We start from the raw sequence: 22,362 nt of genomic DNA on the forward strand, positions 1-22,362 counted from the left end.
AATACAGTAAACAGTTGCAAAATCAAAGAAATGAGTTAAGATCGTTTAAGGGTGATTTCGATTTGTTCAAGATAATTTAAAGGTTTTAGAATTTAAATATACACATAACTTAAAAATTAAGTCATGAAAATATCAATATCGCTGTATTAAATAAAACGATGAAGTCCTAGAGAATTCTGTTCCAGCAGCAAGAGATACACTTCAGATATTCTTAACGTGGATATGAGATGTTAAGCTTATTTGTTCCTTATTACCTTGCTGTGTATCATCGATGTGTGCTATATGGAGCATGCTTATTGATGTTCAGTGTATTCAGTGCATTAAACACGCTAAAAGACTCAAAACATCTATGGCATTCAGTGGGTTCACTTGAGATGTACGAGGTGGAAGTATAATGACAAAAGTTGACTTTGAGTGTCTGTTCCCATTAAATAACTCGGGAAGAATATGCAATAAATGTTCAGCAGAAAGCACTCAACATTCAGGAGCGTGTTTAAAAAAAATTCTTTTCACTACCGCAACAGCACATCGGAATTTGACAATCAACTTATTGTTATCCTAGCAGCTAAAGTATTTACTTTTAGTAAGAAACTTAATATTTTTTTACATTAATCAGTTCTTTGTAAATAATTACAAAAATGTACAATAACAATAAAGCGAACTATTTATATCTCTTTTTATTTTCTAATTAGTAAGATAAGTGTGTTTTTGTTGGGGGGGGGGTATTATAAGTTCCCTATGAATTAGAGAGGGTAGGGAGCGAGGGAGGGTGGGAAGGGAGATAGGGAGGGAAGAAAAATAACATCGTAAAAGACTTTTGTTGCCGATGTGATCGAAGATATCTTCTAATATTTGTTAAAATGTCAAATTTATAAAAGTAAAAAAATATTTCTGCGACTTCTGATCTGTTAAACTGCAACTAATGAATGTTCTTTTGTCTAAAAGACAGATCATACCACATGATTACCGGTAAACAATTTTTAAATGCGTTTACAAACTCACTCTCGACATCCATAGATTTGAGATCATTATACTTTAAGCACATGTCATGTCGTGTCCTGCCCACAAACTATGGCCGTCTTCGCTTTATTCACAATCTTCTCCCAACCATATAATTAAAAATATCAAATATGACTCTACAATTATGCTTGATTATTATAATGGTCTTCGTAACTTAATTATGCACATTTTGACACGACATTATGTACATGCTTAATTGTATACATGTATCTTATTAATTTATTAAAGTAAGATAAAGAGGATATTTGCTCATGTCAATGTAAGATCATGTGTTATTTCACGATTGATCATAACAATTATATTTTCACGAGTGGCGCAGCCACGAGTGAACATATTATTTTTCTATGATCATGAGTACAATAACACGCGATCTTACACTGACATGAACACATTTTCTGTTTCTTTTATGCCCCTTTTTCAAGAAAATAATTAACAGCTGTTTCCCTTTCGCTGAAAAGTTACCCTTTCTCGAAATTTCTCACGTGGCGTGCCTCAAAACACAACATGACGTCATTAGGATGACGAAATTACGTCATTATACCAGCGGAATTTCCAGTTAAAGCTCTTTTCAATGTAAACAAACGGTGAACTAAAGCATAAAATAAAAAGAAAATGTGTTGGATTCGGTGGAATGTCGATTTTAATTAACTCGCGATCATAGAAAAAAAATATCATTATTTATGATAATCTTAAAATAGAAAAGTTCCGAAAATGTGTTATTTTCATCGGTGAAAATAACAATTGTGTTATTTTCACTGCTGTTCTTTCACTGCTGAAATGTCATATTCTAGAGCCTTTATTATAATAACTTATTAAATGTGCGTCTCATTTATTATTTACAGACAACTTTTATAGTTAAACTTCGTTTCTCACTTCTGCCGTAAGTATACAATTTTATAGTATATTGGCTTAATTCCAATTTACTCCCTCAAAATCAACTCTATATTTATAACCCTGTCTGTAAATACGTTCGAATTTCTTCAGTATATCTGACTTTTTAATCCGGATATAAAACAGCTGAAGCGGTACAGTTCTTTATTCCAGTCTCCACATTTAAATGTTAACTGAACAGTATTAATGCATATGCCAAATAACAGTTATCACGATTCTTTAGCTCGCGATTTAGATTTCGTGTAAACTTATTGATTTGATAAAAGGGGCTGTGGTCCGAGAACATATTACGACACAAAATAAAAGCGTTAAGTGCAGTGCATTGAACTCGGCATCTCATACTCGGTAATTGTAAATAACCATCCAAGTGATAATACAATTGTTTATTTCCTGAACGTACGATTTATAACTTTATGCTGCGTTAACATCGTACTTTTGATAATTTTTCTCTTTCCGTGCTTTTATGTTATAGATATATGTACATACAATGTCTTAATTTTCGTCAGAACCATCATGAAATAACATGTTTGAAGAAATAAAAATAAAACTACAAAATGTTTAACATGTATGATATCATGAAAAATATATTCAACACGCTATCATAAGCATAATTATTATGCCATATACACATCGGAATTACATAAACGTGCTTAATTGCATTTGTCTAAAACCGTAAATTAATCGTACTCATTGAACAAGTATATCGCCGTTGAGAGTAACTGCCATTTCAATTTTGAAAACATATCGCTCCAATCTCCACGCAGAGTTGTCGTTCCTTGCTATCACATACAACTCTGCGTAAGGCTCAGCATGCCATTTTGTCTACCAAATAGGTAAAACCGAACAAACGCATTCAATGTATATTTGAGTGGATATTTAAGATCGCATGCATTAAATTAAGAAATATGACTTTTAAATGTACGATAATTCGTGCAAAAACTTGCGAGTTTTAATGCAACTCTTTGGAACTATTTTATCGCCCATTTACGCAGATGGAATCATTCCATGCACTTCACAAATGAAAACAATTGAACATACTTTTTTATTGCGCGACGTTAGGAATTGCTTCGACGTGTGTATGTATGTTGGTTTCTTAACATAAAACAACATATCAATTTTATATAATAATGAATTAAGACTGATATAAGATATCATGGTATGAGATGGTTTTCTTTAATGCAGTTAATGCAATGTAACCGTCGTGCAAGAGATTGTTTAGTATACTGTAACCTCAATGATGAACGCTTGGAATGATCATGACATGAATGAGACGCTTTCATAACAATAGTTCGTTCTGAGCCCAACACAGATATTGCTGCAAATTTGTTAAGCTTTATAACATCTAACTGGCCACAACTCATATATGGAATGAGTGATGTATTGGACGTCATCATTGATGACGTTCATTCGAACGAATGATAAAGGGGGCTAAGTTTCGTTAAGTTGAGGCATATAGCCGCGATTTGAGCGCCTTGAAAACTGGCCGAACACGTTTGCTGAAATTTGACATGTATATGGACAAGAATGCGATCTACCTGTTGGCATAGGCGTTATACCTGGCAAAAATCAAGTTTTCGAGTATTTTGTGTTTAAATACTTTTATGGGAAAGGGCACGCGCACAGATAAACATTGTGACGTCACTTCACAAACAGCGTTAGACATCCGCCATCTTGTAACGCGACAAAGAAACTCAGTGTTATTAATTCAATAAACACAGAAAATATGATTGTGTTTAATTATCATTAATACAAATGTCTATATTTTGTGCAGCGGATGTTTATTCAGACGGATACGACAGAATTACGTAAGTATCATTGTGTACTTTACAGTAGATTTTACTACGGAAGAAATTTATTATATCTTACTCAGTCACTGACAAAATGAGCTTGACACATAAACAACAACCGGATCGGATTTACATCCACATAATATTGTGCGAATCCGATGCAATTCAAATTACTAATGTTTGATAACGTTTGATGAATTCGTTATATCAATATGCATTAACTTTCAAGGGGAATAATTATAATTGAAATGTGCGATTCAATGACAGTGTTATATTGGGATAATTAGTCGTTTAGCCGTAACAGATAAGTATTTAGTTTGTTGTGTTTCATTTTCAACATAGTTTTACCGTTTTTTCCTAAAAGTAAAACAGTTCAGTCGTCATTATATCTTGAATTTTAAATATTGAAATACATGTCGGATATTTCATATTTTCGGACGTTGCTACGTAAGCTAGTTGTCAACATAATTATTAAGATACATATTTACCTTTTACCATACAGTTGTGCAGCTGTTGTCTACTTAATGACGCGCTGTTTAATGTCTATAATGTTGTTCTGCCCGTGATGATAATAAGTCTTTAAATCAACAAACCCCAGCAATGTCAATGGTCTGTCAACATTAGAAAAATATTAGCTAAAGAAACTTAAGCGTACAATTTATATGGTATTGACATACCTGTACTCTGAAGCCAACTCTGTATCGAAAGTCAACCAGAGTCGTAACATATTTATGTCACGCTATAAATCAAAGAATACTCATTTTCTTGGATACATTTCTACATATATTGGTGAATGAATATAAATTACTGCATCGAGGAATGTTTTAAGGTTTAAATGTTTCAAATGCATCTAACAATAGATGAAAATAACTCTCATCAGTCTGAAATTCACAATTTTGAAGCCATTGTCGCTTTGTCCAAGACTAGTTTTCATTTGGATTCTGTCGGATCATCCTTGACATCTTTTGCTGATATTGTAAACATTACCTTTGTTTTCTGAAATCTATTATTTGTGATTAACAACATACGTCTGGTGGATTATAAAACTGATTTCAGTGTGAATCGGGTAGTTTTAAATATTTACTTTGAGTTTTATATTTACACTACAATTTGTTAACAACACAAGCCAGAATATTCTAAAATACCGGGAAATGTCATTCTGAATTTGAAAACACTTGAGCACATGGTATACAAATATACAAATACAAATTTTATTTTAAGTCAGTTTGTACATAACAAGTATAACATTAACATCTACATTTTCACAACAATAACACGTATACTGAAAGCGCTTGGACAAAGCGGAAAGAATCCGGGTATTTCGGACGAGGGTATTTCCGGGACAGATTTACTCAATATGCAAAGGAAAAATATGATATGCCTAATCGACAATTTCAATTGGGTTTCGGAACGCATGGTTTTATTTTTCTATGCGTAATCGGCAATTTTACATTGGGTATTTACACAAATGCGCACCTAATCTGTAGCTCTGTTACAGTAATCTGTGAAACAACGTCATTCATAAAACAAAAAATATGTTTGACCACAACGGTGGCTAATAATGTTTAGGAAAAATTACCAACAATATAGATTTATCTATAACATAACATGTTAGAATTTTATCATGCATTTATAATCACTCATAATGAGATTTCAATATACAGTTACATGCATAGACAGTTTTTTTAAGCCAGTGCCTTTTGAATTCAGAAAATAAGCAAGATAAACCATAAAATTGGGAAAAATAGATAGTAAACCATAAAATGGAGAAAAATGAGGCATTATTAATATGATTATAAATAACAGAATCACAATAATATTGTTTTTAAGTGCATGATTTAGTGCATTTTTAAATTTATATTATAAAATGCTGCTTGAATTTCTTTTTACCTTTCATATGTAAAAAAAGAAATATCATCTGCTAGTGCAAAATATGACTGGTCATTTAGTAGCAAAAGAGAAGAAAATAAGTGCATTAAATAAATGAATTAATATTTTTGTATCTGGAATAGTTGTATTTTAAATTGATCCTCCACCCTATTATGGCCGAATAAGGGCTAAATTGCTTTCCAACTTGAAATGAAAAGGCATATTGGTTGATCGTGTAGCGTTTATGTGCAAAATTTGAGGGCCAATTGATAAAGCTTGTTGATGCCAAAACAGGTAATAATAATAATTTATTATCAGGTACATGTACACAAGCAAATAAGTATATTTAACCCTTTCAGTGCGGGAACCGAATTTTAAAGGCCTTTGAAAACAGTTTGGATCCAGATGAGACGCCACACAACGTGGCGTCTCATCAGGATCCAAACTGTTTGCTATTCTGATAGTATTCTTTGATAAAAAATCAAAGAAAATGCTAATTTTAGAAATTCAGCAGACGACATTTTAGCAGACGACAAATTTCCCAGCATGCAAAGGGTTAAGATGCTTAAGGTGTGGAAGACTCATAATCAGGTTTGGTGTCCCTCAAACCCTAAGCGTCTTGTTATTTCTTATGCAGTTTGTATAGATAGTGCCACATCCTGACACGTAAAGCTTGTGCTTTGTTGGCAGCGTTAGTTGGCTGTTAACAGGTTCATTGTGGTTATCTCCACCATCAGTCTGTCCGTCTGTCCTAGCCACTATCTCTTACACCATAAGCACTAGAACCATGAAACTTAAACACATGGTAGCTATGAGCATTATGTGCGACCCTGCACTATTTGGAATTTTGATCTGACCCCTGACCTCGCAAACCAAATAATGTTTCTTTAAAAAAATCTATGGCGGTAAAAAGTTAATGTGCAACGTCGCGGAAAATATTATACTTGACGACGTCATACAATGATGCGACTTTTAACAATTTAAGATTTAAAATTAAATCACATTAATGATTTAACAATGAGTTTTGATAATATAAATGCCATTGAACAGAAAATTGACATAAATGTGACCATATATTAATATTTGTACAAAATAGCCGACAACAACCGATTAAGTGTTAAAATTCCCGGGTACATTTTAGTATATTTACCGTACCCAGGGTACGAGCCTTACTAACTGTATTATTATTATATCTCACCGACTACAAGGTACCTTTACCTTGTTGTGTTTATCAACCTGGAATTTATGTAAAATCCGGCTTTGTTTACTTTTATTTTTCATTCATTTGATTAAGCAATTGTTGACGTATCTCGTGGAACATTATTTGAATCTTGGGATTTTAATGGCGACAAGCTGTAAGTGTCAATTTATTTTAAAAACAAATCTAAGATTTTAAGTTTTGTGTGTTTGTCATGCATAATTCAGTGTTTTCCAAAAAAAATTGAGTAGCCAGTTATATGGCCAGCAACAATGCAGTAAAACTAAAGCATTTGTGACATTTTACTTGATATACTTGGGGAAAGTAGTTGGCGTCTAGAGTAAATGTAACCGGCGAAATGGCCCGCTGCCGGTCTTACAGAGAACACTGATAATGGTAAACTAAATAAAAAAAACTCGCTGCGACTGGATTACGGGTTTGTAAAATTGTTTTTTGGGTCATAATATGGTTAGCATTCAATACAAATGTTATTATAAAGTATTGTGGTTTAAAATTCATTTTGAGAATAGGATGGAAGAACAGAAAATGAAAGGGTATACAGGGATGAAAATTAGTGGTTTCCCGTGAGCCCAGGACAAGTAGTTTTGGCCTGGGCAACTCAATTTCCAAAGTTGATAGTCCGGCCGGGCAACTTGTTTTTTTTTTAAAGCTTAAAACAATTCAGTGCAATAAAAATTGAATAACAATTGACCACCATGGATCAATACTAGTTAAATAACATTCATTATTTAGGAATAGGAAATAATTAAATTCAGGCTCATAATAAAACATCAAACATTGAGTAGTGCAATGTCAGCAAATTTATTTATTTATCTATTATTTTATTAAAAGAAAGTATAATATACACATGTACATATTTCTGGGCTCGTTATTCTTTATCTGGGCAACCAAAATACTAAAGATGGTTGCCAGTGCAGGCAACCAATAGTAATAAGTTAGTTTTAATCAATGAAATATCATTGTAACTTTATTGTTATAAGCATTGCATTAAAGTTGTGATTGAGGTAAGCTTGTTGTTAATAATATAGTATATTTACTTTTTAGCTCGACTATTATATATGAAATATATAAAGTGGAGCTATCCTACTCACCCCGGCATTGGCGTTAGCGTGCAAATGTTATAGTTTGCGTACCACCCCAAATATTTCCTATGTCCCTTGACATATTGCTTCCATATTTTGCATATTTCTTAACCAACATGACCCCAACCTAAATACAAGAGCAGACAACTGTATCACTTGCATTTTATAAGAATTATGACACTTTTTCCATGTAGAATATGCATATTATTGATAACTCTACAATGTTCGAAATTCGCACTAGCCCGGAGCTAGTTGATCTTGTTTCGGGCTACTGAATTTCAATGGGTACTAGCCCGATTGGGCTATTGATTTTTCGAACTTTTGAAATTAAAAATGCTCAAAAATATTATTTTCATCCATCGTTTGAACCATACCTTACAGGGTTTATTTAGCTTCGTATCGCGTTTCCTCACCCTTCCGATTATGTTGACATGACGAGAGTTTGAATGACAATTTTTTTTTGATACCGTGCAAATAAAATGCGGATCTACCCAGGTTGTTCAATTTGCTGTACTTTCAGAAAACCATACAAGTCTACAAATGTTTTAAATGTCCGCCATCTTGGATTTGTAATGATCTATTGACGAATTAACGCATTGCAATATCATATTTTAATAGAATATGTCAACCAAATTATATATTGATAGCGTAGTTGCTTGGTTACTTTTTACTGGTTTTCAGTTTTGGCAGTCAAACGTTATGCATATTTTATTTCACGTGCAAGGACTTACATTGATTGTTTTTGGACAGTTGTTTCCGGATACGGTATTATCTGTCGATTTTAATTTATTTTCGACATTCTTGATAAAAAAATATCTAGAATGATGAATACACATGCGATGTTACGGATGGTCTGGTTGATAATTTTTCACATTGTACTCACCAGAATTGGACCTAGAAAGACTATAAAAAAAAACAGTAAGCTAGGGGGAGGAGACACTGCCCTCTATTCGCTTTATCATACGGCCTAAGACTTTCGGCTAAATGTTTCGGATTTCAAATTTGGGACAATTGACATCTAAAATTATTTACAGACTGGATATAAACCTTTGCATCTTGACTGCATGTAAGGTATTGATTGACGAATATCGTCATACATAAATATTATAATCGTATTTTGTCATTGAAAATGAAATATTATAATAACATTTCCAGTTAATTGGGATCAACTGTTAGTTGCAATCCTCATCAATTACACCCTACCTGCAATAAAATCTACCCAGAACCGCAAAAATATAAACTTATTTTAAAAACTTGTGATAAACAGTTCGGGTTAGTAAACTTTGGTTCGGGCTAGTGAAAAATTCCATCTGGTAGCCCGAACGGGCTAGTGGTTTCAAATGTGAAATTCGCACACTGACTCTTTGTTAAAGTGTGCGTACCACCCCAAATATTTCCTATATACCTTGATATATTGCTTTCATATCTTGAATAATGTTAACGTGCATATTTTGTATTAACGTCTTGTTATTGTAGTGTACATATTTTTCGGATTTCGGACAGCCCATTCATTGAGTATTATTGTTGTGGTTTTGTGAGTACTCTTCATGTAAAATACTGCTGTTTAGATGTTCATTTTTAGTCGTATATATATCAGGATTCAATACCTATACCTTAGTGAAAATGGCATCGGAAGAACATTTGTTCATTGTACTAGATAAAAGTAAACATTATATCTATCCATCTTATTGTTTATTGCAGTTTCAGTAATATTCTGTCTAAAAATGATTTCAACATGATATAATTATAAATCATGGCTAGGAAATGTGTATATATGAAGCAAAAATTAAAAATAGATGGTTCATTTTTTCCCATTTACATGTAAGTATATTTATCTATGTATACATCTTTTGTTGTAAACAGTTATGCGACATGTCGGGAAACGCCCAGGACAAATATATCGACGTAATGATTTTTTCACTTATGTGGGTGTATGTTGGCTCCACTTCACACGATACAGTCATTGTAGTTTAATTGAAAAATGCATCTTACAATGTTAGATGAGTTCTGGGTTCAAGCCCCAGCAGTGGCCTATCAAGTGTGAAATACGGAGCCATTATGATTAAATATACACAGTTATCTTTTTAAACAATACAATTAAATATAAGGAATAATGTTAAAGGGGAATTGCTGCTTAGCTATTTTTGACATTGAATAACAGGGTTTATATACACCCCAAGGATAAATGCTTCTAAATTTGTAAAAAAAACAAAAAACAAGTCGAAGTGTGCAGAATATTAAACATTTGCAACTTTCTGATGTCTAAAAGTCATCAAATGCCACTTGAAGTTTACTTTTTTTTTGTACAAAATAACCCATTTTGTGCTGTCCATTATCGGTTAATGTTTTACGCTGTCAGGTCCAGAAGCGCTCATTCTGTAGCATGTTTGGACCATAATGTATAATGCGACCAAGTTTCAGCAGATTCAGCCCAGTGGTTCTGATTTTATACGCTGTGCCTAGCTTTTATTGAGTATAAGTACTATTACTCACTGATTTATGCATATGAGCTTGGCTGTTTTCGAACAAAACCTGAGGTTTTGTCATAGCAAGCTCATTGTGTCATGAAGTGTCTTTTCTCCATCCAGCGTCCGCCATGCTAAAACCTTAACATGAACCCATTGTACCCACATATTTTTTCGTACCCATTTTTTTCGTACCCAAATATTTTTCGTAATCAAATGTTTTTCGTACCCAAATTTTTTTTGTACCCATTTTTTTCCTACCAAATTTTTTTTTCGTACCCATTTTTTTCGTACCCAAATTTTTTCGTACCCAATTTTTTTTTTCGTACCCATTTATTTCGTACCCAAATTTTTTTCGTACCCAATTTTTTTTCGTACCCACATGTTTTCGTACCCAAATTTTTTTTCATACCCTTTTTTTTGTACCCAAACTTTTTCGTACCCACTCTTTTTCGTACCCACTCTTTTTTTTTAACCCAAAATTTTTCGTACCCAATTTTTTTCGTACCCAAATTTTTTTCGTTCCCATTTTTTTACTACCCAAATTTTTCGTACCCAAATTTTTTCATACCCAATTATTTTTTGGTTCCCATTTTTTTCGTACCCAATTTTTTTTCGTATCCAAACGTTTTCGTACCCACATTTGTATATTCTTACCCATTTATTTTTTTCGTACCCAAATGTTTTTCGTACCCAATTTTTTGGTCGAAATAATCGGTTTTCAATTTGATTTGATCTCCCCACTCATTCCATCCCGCGAAACCCTTAAGGTGTCGCAACTCTGGTATGGAATGAGTGATGTATTGGACGTCATCATTGATGACGTTCAATCGAACGAATGATAAAGGGGGCTAAGTTTCGTTAAGTTGGTGCAAATCACTGCGATTTGAGCGCCTTGAAAACTGGCTTAGCACGTTTGCTGAAATTTGACATGTATATGGACAAGAATGCGATCTACCTGTTGGCGTAGGCGTTATACCTGGGAAAAATCTAGTTTTTGATGAAATCACGAAAAAATTTCGCAAGTTTTACATAACCGGAATTACAAAATGCGTTATGTGGATATACCGATACCCTACCGAAATATCCGAAATCAAACTTTCATAAAAACAATGTTTCATTAGTTATTTCAGTGTATTTCGCAACAATCTACATTAAAATACGCAGTTTTTCGATAAATAATCAATATTAATGGGGATTTCGTGGGATCTCGGGGATTCCTGGGGATTTTGGTAATTGCAGGAACGTCGGTATTTCTTCACACACGTCAAAATGGCCGACTTCGACAGAAAGAACGCTTAAAAGTATTTACAAAATAACATCATCACAAACGATGTAAAGTGAACGCTACTTATCCGTTTTGTATACAAGTATACGATCCATTGGAAAACACTAACATTTGACATACAAAAACGCCAGTGGATATGGAAATCTTCATCGTTGGAAATAGCAGACGGCGTCGACCAATGGCGAAAACAACGCGAGAAAGTATTAACAAAATAACATAATTAAAAATGATGTTAAGTGAACGCTAATTCGCTGTTTTGTAGATAAGTATACGATCTATTGAAAACCATAACATTTGACATAAAACACCCGTGGATATGCAAATCTTCTGCGTACCAAATAGCAGACATCATGCGGCGTCTAATCTGAGTCTACGCTGTTTGCCAAGGCCGATAGTATAATGAATGGAAATGCACAAACTCAGCAACTGGCAAGCATATATGCATTAGTAGATTGTTTCGTGATTATTTAGAAACGACTACATAATTCTTTTGGTTCAGCCAGTGCAACTTAACAGAAATAAGTATAATAGTTTCTACACCTGACAACAATGTGCCAACTTTATACAAGGTAAGTTGTTTACATTATTTAAAATATTTCAAGCTTACAGTATACAACAATAAACAGCTGGTACAATGTAATGTCATCGTTTTAATTTTAATAAGCCCGTGGTTAATTACCCTTTTTAATCTTATGGTTCAATGCATCTCTAACACCTTCAATTGACATTCTCGGCTCGGGTACTACTTACCGGTACATGTACCCCGGGTACTCTTAACTTTACTTACATGTAGCCCGGGTACGGTAAAGAAACTTAAACATACCTGCAAATATTAGATTGTATCCGAGTTGTATATCTGCCAAAAATCCGATGTCGTTAAACATGCTAGCGATTAAAGTAAAACAATATTGTTTACCTTAAAGAAACTTCTCTTTAAAAAAAATCTGCATCAACATGCTTTTTAGTATGAGTGTTGAGAGGACGCCGTAGGAATAATCAAGTAATCAAGAATACGTCTCTGTTTCTGCTTTTATTTCCTTTATGTATAATGACGATAAGGATTGACGACTAACATTGACGGCAATGATAACAAGCATTGAAAACTAACACTAACGACAAGGATTGGCGTCTAGATGTAACATTGACGATTCTCTACAATAAATGAAATTAACAATAAAGAATGAATAATACGATTATAGTACAACAGATCTGCTATTCGAAGTATAATATGATAGCATACACTCATTAGAATAAAAGGTTTCATAAATAACAATTTGAAACATTTTCAATAAATATCGAAATATCTTATACAATATTTATTACACAGCATGAATTATTTGTTAAAACATAATATAAATACCAAATATGGTGTTCCCCATTTAACGGACCTCGCAAACCAAAAAATGTTTCTTTAAAAAAATCTATGACGGTAAAAAGTGAACGTGCGACATCGCGGAAAATATACTTGACAACGTCATACAATGACGCGACTTTAAACAATTTAAGATTTTAAATTGAATCACATTAATGATTGTAAAAATGAGTTTTGATAATACATTGTATAAATGCCATTTAACAGAAAATTGACATAAATGTAAACATAATTAATTTTTACAAAATAGCCGACAACAACCGATTTAGTGTTAAAATTCCCGGGTATGTTTTAGTATATTTACCGTACCCAGGGTACGAGCCTTACTAACTGTATTATTATTATATCTCACCGACTACCTTTACCTTGTTGTGTTTCAACCTGAAATTTATGTAAAATCCGGCTTTCTTTACTTTTATTTTTCATTCATTTGATTACGCAATTGTTGACGTATCTCGTGGAAAATTATTTGAATCTTTGGATTTTAGTGACGACAAGCTGGAAGTGTCAATTTATTTTTTACAATGAATCTAAGATGTATTTAATTTTTGTGTGTTTGTCATGCATAGTTCAGTGTTTTCCAGAAAAATTTGAGTAGCCAGTTATATGGCCGGCAACTATGCAGTAAAACCAAAGCATTTGTGACATTTACTTGATATATTTGGGAAAAGTAGCCGGCATCAAGAGTTAATGTAACCGGCAAGATCGCTAGCAGCCGGTATTTAAAGAGAACACTGATAATAGTAAACTAAATCTCTACGACGGGATTACAGCTTTGTAAAATTGTTTTTTGGGTGATAATGGTTAGTAATTCATACTAATGTTATTAAAAAATATCGGCTTTAAATTTAATTTGGAGAATGGGATGGAAGAACAGAAAATGAAGAGCATACAGGGATGGAAATAAGTGGTTTACCGTGAACCCGGGGCAAGTAGATTTTTGCCTGGGCAACTCAATTTCAAAAGTTGGTAAACTTCTTTTTTTTAAAGCTTAAAACAATTCACTGCAATAAAAATTGAAAAACAATTGATCACCATGGATCAATACTAGTTAAATAACATTCATTATTTAGGAATAGGACATGATTCAATTCAGGCTCATAATAAAACATCATGCATTGAACATGTGTTGTCCGCAAATGTATTTAATTATCTATTATTTTATTAAATAAATGTATAATATTCACATGTTCATATTTCTGGGCTCGTTATTCTTTATCTGGGCAACCAAAATACTAAAGATGGTTGCCCACAATAGTAAACAGTTAGTTTCAATCCCTGGCATATCATTGTATCTCTATTGTTATAAGCATTGCATTAAAGTTGTGATTGAGGTTAGCCTGTTGTTTATGGTATATTTACATTTTAGCTTGACTGTTATATATGAAATATATATAGTCGAGCTATCCTACTCAACCCGGCGTCGGCGTGCGCATTGGAATGTTTGCGTACCACCTCAAATATATTTCCTATGTCCATTGACATATTGCTTTTATATTTTGCATACTTCATTACCGACATAACCCCAATCTATAAACAAGAGCAGACAACTCATTTACTGTATCAAGCATTTTAACAGAATTAGGCCCTTTTTCACTAAGAATAATATGCATATTATTGATAAATCTATGTTAAAGTTTGCATATGACCTCAAATATTTTTTATGTCACTTGACATATTGCGTTCATACACCATGTATTTTGCTTATTAACCAACATGACCCCAATGTATAAACAAGAGCAGATAACTGTATCAAGCATTTTGTAACAATTATGGCCTTTTTTTCACTTAGAATAAGCATATAATTGATAAATGTATTTTTAAGTTTGCGTACCACCTTTAAATTGCCATAACTTGTTTATTATGCTCCCCCCCCAAATTTTTTAGGGGGAGCATATAGTCGCCGCTTCGTCTGTCCGTCGATGCAAAAATTTGTTTCGTACCCAATTTTTTTGTACCCAAATTTATATATGTACCCTTTTTTTTTCGTACCCAAATAGTTTTTTGTACCCTAATTTTTTCGTTCCCTATAGGTTTTCATAACCAAATTTTTTTTTGTACCCAATTTTTTTTTACACAAATTTGTTAGAACCCAAATTTCTTTGAACCCATTTGTTCGTACTCAAATTTTTTTCGTACCCAAATTCGTTTTGTTCCCAATTTTTTTTGTACCCAAATTTTTATTTGAACCTTTTTTTTCGTACCCAAATAGTTTTTCGTACCCTAATTTTTTTTATAACCAATTTTTTTTCGTACCCACATTTTTTTGTACCCAATTTTTTCGTAAACAAATTTGTTCGTACCCAAATTTCTTCGTACCCATTTGTTCGTACTCATTTTTTTTTCGTACACACATTTTTTCGTACCTTATTTTTTATTTGTACCCATTTTTTTCGTACCAAAATAGTTTTTTCGTTCCCTTATTTTGTTTGTACCCTTTTTATCGTACTCAAATTTGTTTTCGTACCCAAATTTGTTTTTTTTTCCTACCCACATATTTTTTCGTACCATTTTTTTATAGAAATAATCGATTTTCAATTTGATTTCATCTCTCCACTCATTCCATCACGCGAAACCCTTAAGGTGTCGCAACTCTAGTAAACAGAGGGTTTAATATACAAAAATGTTCGTCAGGGTCTGTAGATTTCAGAACAAGATGTCGTTTTTCTGGAAAGTGCTGGAGGGCTTAGAAATCCAAGACGGCCGCCGTTTTTTAATTCAATTACTAATAAAGGTGAAAATAGAATACCGGTACGTCTATTGAACACCTATATGTACTGACTTTAATATCTGATAGAAGTAATCCATTGATATAGAGCTTCTACCAAACAGATCATCAAGGTCACCATAGGTCAAGGTCAAGGTCATTTCATGGTCAAAATGGAAAAATAAACGAAAATTTGAGTATTGACATATCATTTTCTTTTTTAATTCAAATGCTTTACATTTGCTGTGATAACTAACCTCTTTATTATATAGCCACGTTTACAAGCTTCATTTTAAACAAAAGTAAAAGCCTAAAATTGTGTTGGTAACCATGGTAACCAAGACTACATACGCTATGTGGCCATTTTCCTGGTTCGTGGCAAGTCATTTGACATTATAACGATCAAGTTTAATAAGTTTGCTTTTAATCTTTAATAAATACTTTAAGACTTATCAAGGCAAATGTAAAGAACAGCTATGCAGTGTTCCATGTATCATATTTATTCAACAATCAAATCTAACCAGGTATTAGTGCTTGATACAGACTCATAAACGTTATTTACAAATGTTGTAAATTATGAGGTTTAACATTGTATTTAATAATACAAATGATGCAAATAACAAATTATGTTTTCCAGTTACAAACACTGAAAAACAACTCCTGAAAACCAGGAAGTGACTGACTGTCAAACGTCCTACTTGTTGCTTTCGGAAGTCGTGGGATCCTCGTTGACTCGGCTGGCGCACTGCTGACCAACATGCTTGTCATCGCATGAGTCGTCCTTTTACCATCAATTGTTCGCTCATTCAGATTCCAGTTATCAGCAACTGCCACTACAAGCTTCCCCCTTTGGTCTCTAGGTAGTATATTGTCTGGTACAATACCACCAGAGTCTGTTATTTTGTGTGATGCAATGTTCTGTTGGGCTGCTGATGTCAAGAATAACCGAAGATCTGGATATGAGATGGAATAAACAAGAGAGTACCTATCTTCAATCAGATGGCGGCTGCCAAACTCGTTGTTGAGGTGTACCCTTAAGCCCAGGTGTTTAGGGGATGGGTTTTACGTGACAAGTGTAGTTAGGTCACAAGCAACAGCTAGACATCTTGTAATGGTCCTCTCAGAAGCTTCCTTGTAGCATTTTTTGTCATGTAACCAACACTAAAGAAGAGGCTCCACAAACTGCTATTGATCTGACAATTAGATTTCTTCTGAAGCGTCAAAGAAGTCATCAAATTTAGGATTATTCTCTATAATTCGTCTTCTCAAAATACCCATCGCCTTATGAACTACAGCTTCATCTGTGTCGTCCTCTGACTCTGGTAGTTCATCGTATGATCACTAATTGTCATCTTGAATGACCTGTTCCAACTCCTTTGACTTTCTGACAGCATCATTAATAGTCAAACTAGACAAACAAACTAGGTCAGGCTTTTCATGCTGATGAATAAAGGATACCTCTGGCCATAATTTGGCCAAAAGAAGAAAAACCAGTCCGGACTCATTTACAAACTCAGCCGAGATATCATTAAAAAATGTTCTGATTGAAATTAATGATGATTGTCTTCTAGCGCGTCGACAATATATCACTATAGCCTCGAACAACTGCCTCAGCTCCTTGTTTCACTATAGCCACATAAGAAAACTGCCCTACCCAACGGCGGCCATGTTTTTAAAAGGACAAGGGCCATTTTCAAACTATGCTGATTTATCACTTGAAAAAAAGGTTCTATGCAAGTCTCATAATGATTGTGCTAAGCATCAGACTTCTAGAGTGTCACAAGGTTTGACTATACCCATGTTATACCAGCTGCTACCCCCCTCCCGCAGACAGCCATGTTTTTAACGAACAAAAATCGTTTCCGAACACTCTGCTGCTATATCATAAAAACACATGTTCTGGTACGCTTCATGAAGATTGTGTAACACATGTTTCTTCTAGAGTTTTCACAAGCCCTTTTTTTAAATCTGACCTAGTGACGTTGTCCGAAATATCATTGCGACAAATGTGCTGAAAAAGTTTCGTGAAATTGAGCAATACATGTGTGTTCTTAAGTGTTAATATGGTACATGATAACGAACAGACGACGCACACAATATTGTCACAAAAGGTCTTCGTGAGCAATGTGTACTCAGATAAGATAAAATCATTGTGCACACATCAGCCGTGAAAACAAACAGCTTGGCGAAGAAATCAGAACATGCTATCAATAGAAATCACTTGATGGGGATAATTGTCTCTACATTTGTGCAGAGTTAAGATTTCCCACACTTAATGATAATATCCTTGTTTTTGGAGAACTTTTCAAACAAACTTCTCACAGGCGGCCAAATTGTTTTACCGCCGAGGATAAGTTTTATGACTTTTATCACATTTTTTTGTCTGACTCAGGAATTAATTTCAAGCAAGGATGTATTTGGACACAACTTAAAATATAAGTCGGGTAAAATTACAGCAACATTTGCCGAACAGCGCCAACGAGCAGAAGCACCATTTTGGATCTACCTTTAATCCATTCGGCTGGAATCAGCAAGCTACGACATATTTTAGCTTGGGTTATCAAGCAGTAGAGGGCTATAAACTTATGTAAGCTTTCTTCACCCTCGAATATAAACGAGTTCACTCGCATTAAGCTTTACTATTCGAATACAGTATTACTTTGGGGAAATAAACACACACGACAGAATTTCAGATTATTATGTTCATGTATATATGGCTTTTTCAGATTGAAGTCGAAGATCTGGGCAAAATTTTGCAACAATTTAATTTGTCAACCAAGTTTTACAAGCAATGCTGTTAACCGCCCTATAATAATTTTTAAACTGAGCACTTTTAGATTACAAGATAAACGAGTTGGTTTCTGTCCACTCGAACAAATGTAGCTGATAATTTGCTCCGATTAGTGCAAATTAACTGAGGACTCTCCATATCACGTATGATAAATAGCTTCTCATCTTTGTTTACTTGTAATGATTACGGTATCCACCGACGTTTTTGATCTAAAAGTGAGTAAGAATTATCTGTAAGTATCGACTGTTTTGGAACAATATCTTGTTGAAAACATGGATGTGTAGAATCTTGCAGAAATGAACCACTTTGTAGCATCTATTGACATCAATGTCAAGCTTGTTTATACTTGGAGATTAATCTCCCAATATTAGAATTGTGCCTTATTCATGATTAAATTACATGCGCTGATATATATGTATGGAGTGTCTCATTTAAAACAAATATGCACAGTTTTTGCAAGCATAATATAATAAGTACACAGGTTATCAGATAATTTGCAGGTAGAATTTTACAAGGTTTATTTAAAAACACGTTCAGGTTAAAAGTGGCAATATGCATTATTTCATTTATGTTAAATTAAAGTCAATATATCTGCCCATTAAACTCTTAACAATTGTTCCCTTATTTGGAATTGGGTTAAAACTAATTAAGTTTAAACTTCATGATCGTTATACGTGATGCATTTTACGTACATAAACTACAGCTTTGTCACAAACATGACTTAACATACCCTCTCACCACTTTGAAACAGCAAACAAAATTGTGTCTTGAACATCATACACTTCATGTTATTGCCATATTTCAAGTTTCAATTATATCGCTTGAGAAATATGGACAAAGTTCACTTCACAAACGGAGAAAATTGTATACGTTTGCCAAAATAGGTTTACTATCAAGGCTAAATAACTCAAGAACGTGTGGTTTACTATCAAGGCTAAATAACTCAAGAACGCTTGGATCACTGCTCATGAAAAAGTGTCTTGCACATCTTCACTTTAAAGGGGATTACATATTCCAAGTTAAAATTCAATCGCTTGACAAATGGAGTCGCTCAACAAACTTTTAACATTTGATTCGGACAAACAAACAACCAATCAACCGACCAACAAATCGACCGACCGACCAACAGCGTGACTCCTACATAACTCGCTGTCAAACTTCGGTGTATAATTATGTCAATCTTTGTTTTTATATATATAATTAGCAATTAAAAGCCCACATATAGATCTATGAAAATGACACAAGATATGGTCAACGTACTGCTTATAAGACTTTTTATAGTGTTATTTGTGTTTTTGTTGTTATACATCAACCTCTATTCTTTTCATAATTTTGTTTTTCTAAATGCTTTTCTGTACATAAAAGTGGCCTGGTATACGTATACAACTAAAACATGAAACCCGGTATACGACGACCCCTATTGGTACATACGAGCTTGACACAAGATTGTCACTGCACAGTTTATATTTTGTCTCTAATATATATATATCAGGCATACCCCCAGGAATTTGGGCAGGCACAGCGGAAACACAGCGTGGACGGGGGTTGGTGTGGAAGGGGGCTTGCCGCATTCCGCGTGTCGATTTTTTTTTATTGTTTTTAACTGTTCTAAATCAAAATCTACACTACTTGGGAGCTTCTAAAACACAACATTTTCTCTTTTTTTATTTATTTATTTGTCCTCAATTTATTTCATTCAAGTCATGTATTTAAATATTAAATAAAAAGCAGAATAACAGTAGACATTAGCAAGCAAAACATGATTGAAAAACAACAACAATACAGTCACATATTACATGTTCAAAACACTGTTCTGCGAGGCTTCTCCTGGTGCCAGGCATCCACCATTTTCCCGAAATCTACTGCCTCAATGTCTGGCCCTTCAATGCTGACCGTCATCAGTGCATTGAGGACAGCAGACTTCATGCGAGCACGATTCTCCGTCTTTATCCTTTTCATCGTGCTGAATCCCCTCTCGCAGTCTGAAATACACACAATATTGTAAACTACTCTGAAATAATATCTATTGAATCGCTTTGATTTAAGAACAAAGAGATATTTAAGCAAAACAAAAACATCAATCGTTTGTTATTGTGCTCTTGACAGCCTAGTCAAGTACCTACCAGCTGTAGATGTAGGGAGGAGCAGGCCAACGGCTGCCAGCTTGTAGAGGGACAAAATTGTTGATGTACCAGCTGCCCTTGCATCGTTTCTTTCTTCGGCCTCACGCTCCAAGCTTTTGTAAACAGAGGGAAGGCACCTCCTCAGGGTAGTGGTCGCCTTGTCATGTGACAGCCAACGCACATCCTTCTTATCAAAGCCCATTATGCACACACCGCTGATTAGCGCGTGCGCGTTTTATCTGGTCGTCGGCCGAATGCAGACAACATTCGGATCAGAGCTTGCGAGCGCTTGTGAAATTTTCAAGCGTCGCGGCGACAAGATCGGAAAAACAAGCGCCGCGGGGAGATTGGGGGATATATATATATATATATATATATATATATATATATATATATATATATAATGTAGTGATACTAATGTGAACATGTAATATACAAAATGTTTATTATTGCTTCAAACAGGAAAATTGTGAATCGAATTACGTGTCAATGTTTTTCGAACAGTTTGAGTAACAGTTATGAAGGGGGTTTATTCCGCCTGTCTGAAAACTGGAAGGGGGTTTGTTCCGCTATGGAAGGGTGTTTCTTCCGTTTATGCAAAATGTGAAAGGGGGTTTCTTCCGCTATGCTGTTTTAAAGGAAGGGTGTTTCTTCCGAAGGGGGTTTATTCCGAGATTCGTTTTGACACCCAACACTTAATCCAGTTTTGTCTGGATTTTCTGTTGCACCAGTATACAGTGCAATAACTGTTTCAATAGTGACTTATGTAAACGTCCGTAACGATAAATATACAGTGTGTTTGATTTGCAATTAATTTTGAGGAAATGTCAAATTCCAAATCATTCGCTATATCAATCTGTTAAAATTTACCACGAAACATTAAACGGAAATTTAATGCACGCAAGCTTTCCATGCGTTTGATGTGACGTTGTTCATGTAGGGAATAATTTGCGCGCGCTTTTCTCGAGAGAAAAGATTAAAACACACTGTACATTTACAGTTTGTTTGAAGAATGTGATAACGTCGAGTAAAAATTAAATGGGGAAAAGTGTTTCGGATTACAAATTAAATTATGCGCATTTGAGAATTCAACAAGAAACGGAATATGGTCCAATTTCTAGGACGTGCATACTTCGGTACGATGTTTTTTTCGGATATTCCCATTGCAAAAGCATGTGAGCCATCGCAAAGATCAGAAGCCGTTTCCCGCAACACACACTTTTTTTGTTTGGCCCTAGGGACTAACTTCTGCTAAAAACTCTTGATGTATTGTCTCTATGACGGCTGCACTTTTCGCCACAAATGAAGCACTATGATTTCCAGTCAAAGTTCTCAAAAGTGGACCTCGTCTTAAAAAGGTTTTCTTGTGTTTTCCTTGTCATCCATTGTTGAGTCATCATAGGACCATCTGGGCCTGAAAACAGAAATACATATGAAATCCTTTGCAGAAAAATAGAGAATTTGAAATGATATTAATGTTCTACTCTCAATGATTATGTTTGAGAGAAATCAAACTATGATATTTATGATTATCATTATCATTGTCATACCAGACCAGGATCACCACATGGTTGTCATTTATGTCTTCAGTACACTCCTCTGCTTCATTTTTTTTTAAGCAAACAAAAATCATCTTTGATTTAATAATAATTTTAACTTGCCTGTGTTCTCATTGTAAGTACATTGATATCTAACTATTTAGGATACACACACCTCTTAAATAAATGACTGTTATAATGGATCAACAG

General features: G+C 34.1%; 2 protein-coding genes across 2 annotated transcripts in view; both read right to left on the bottom strand.

The window, feature by feature from the left end:
- Window positions 1-22,362, bottom strand: part of LOC127838617 (uncharacterized) — a 414,202-nt gene that overhangs the window by 98,738 nt on the left and 293,102 nt on the right. The gene's annotated exons all lie outside the window — the stretch shown is intronic.
- LOC127838618 (uncharacterized) lies at window positions 20,127-20,848 on the bottom strand. The gene is made up of 2 exons (XM_052366475.1): window positions 20,615-20,848; window positions 20,127-20,473 (listed from the first exon to the last, which is right to left on the bottom strand). The coding sequence occupies exons 1-2, from the start codon at window positions 20,814-20,816 to the stop codon at window positions 20,292-20,294; spliced, it is 384 nt and encodes a 127-aa protein (XP_052222435.1). The 5' UTR covers window positions 20,817-20,848; the 3' UTR covers window positions 20,127-20,291.

This window comes from Dreissena polymorpha, chromosome 7 (assembly GCF_020536995.1).
Source record: "Dreissena polymorpha isolate Duluth1 chromosome 7, UMN_Dpol_1.0, whole genome shotgun sequence".
NCBI classification, from domain to species: Eukaryota; Metazoa; Mollusca; class Bivalvia; order Myida; family Dreissenidae; genus Dreissena; species Dreissena polymorpha.

Excerpts from the sequence above, each read along its gene's own strand:
- LOC127838618 (XM_052366475.1), bottom strand. The coding sequence starts at position 20,816 with ATGGGCTTTGATAAGAAGGATGTGCGTTGGCTGTCACATGACAAGGCG. Across the intron at positions 20,474-20,614 it reads CCTCCCTACATCTACAGCTG|ACTGCGAGAGGGGATTCAGC; the intron begins GTAGGTACTTGA and ends TGTGTATTTCAG.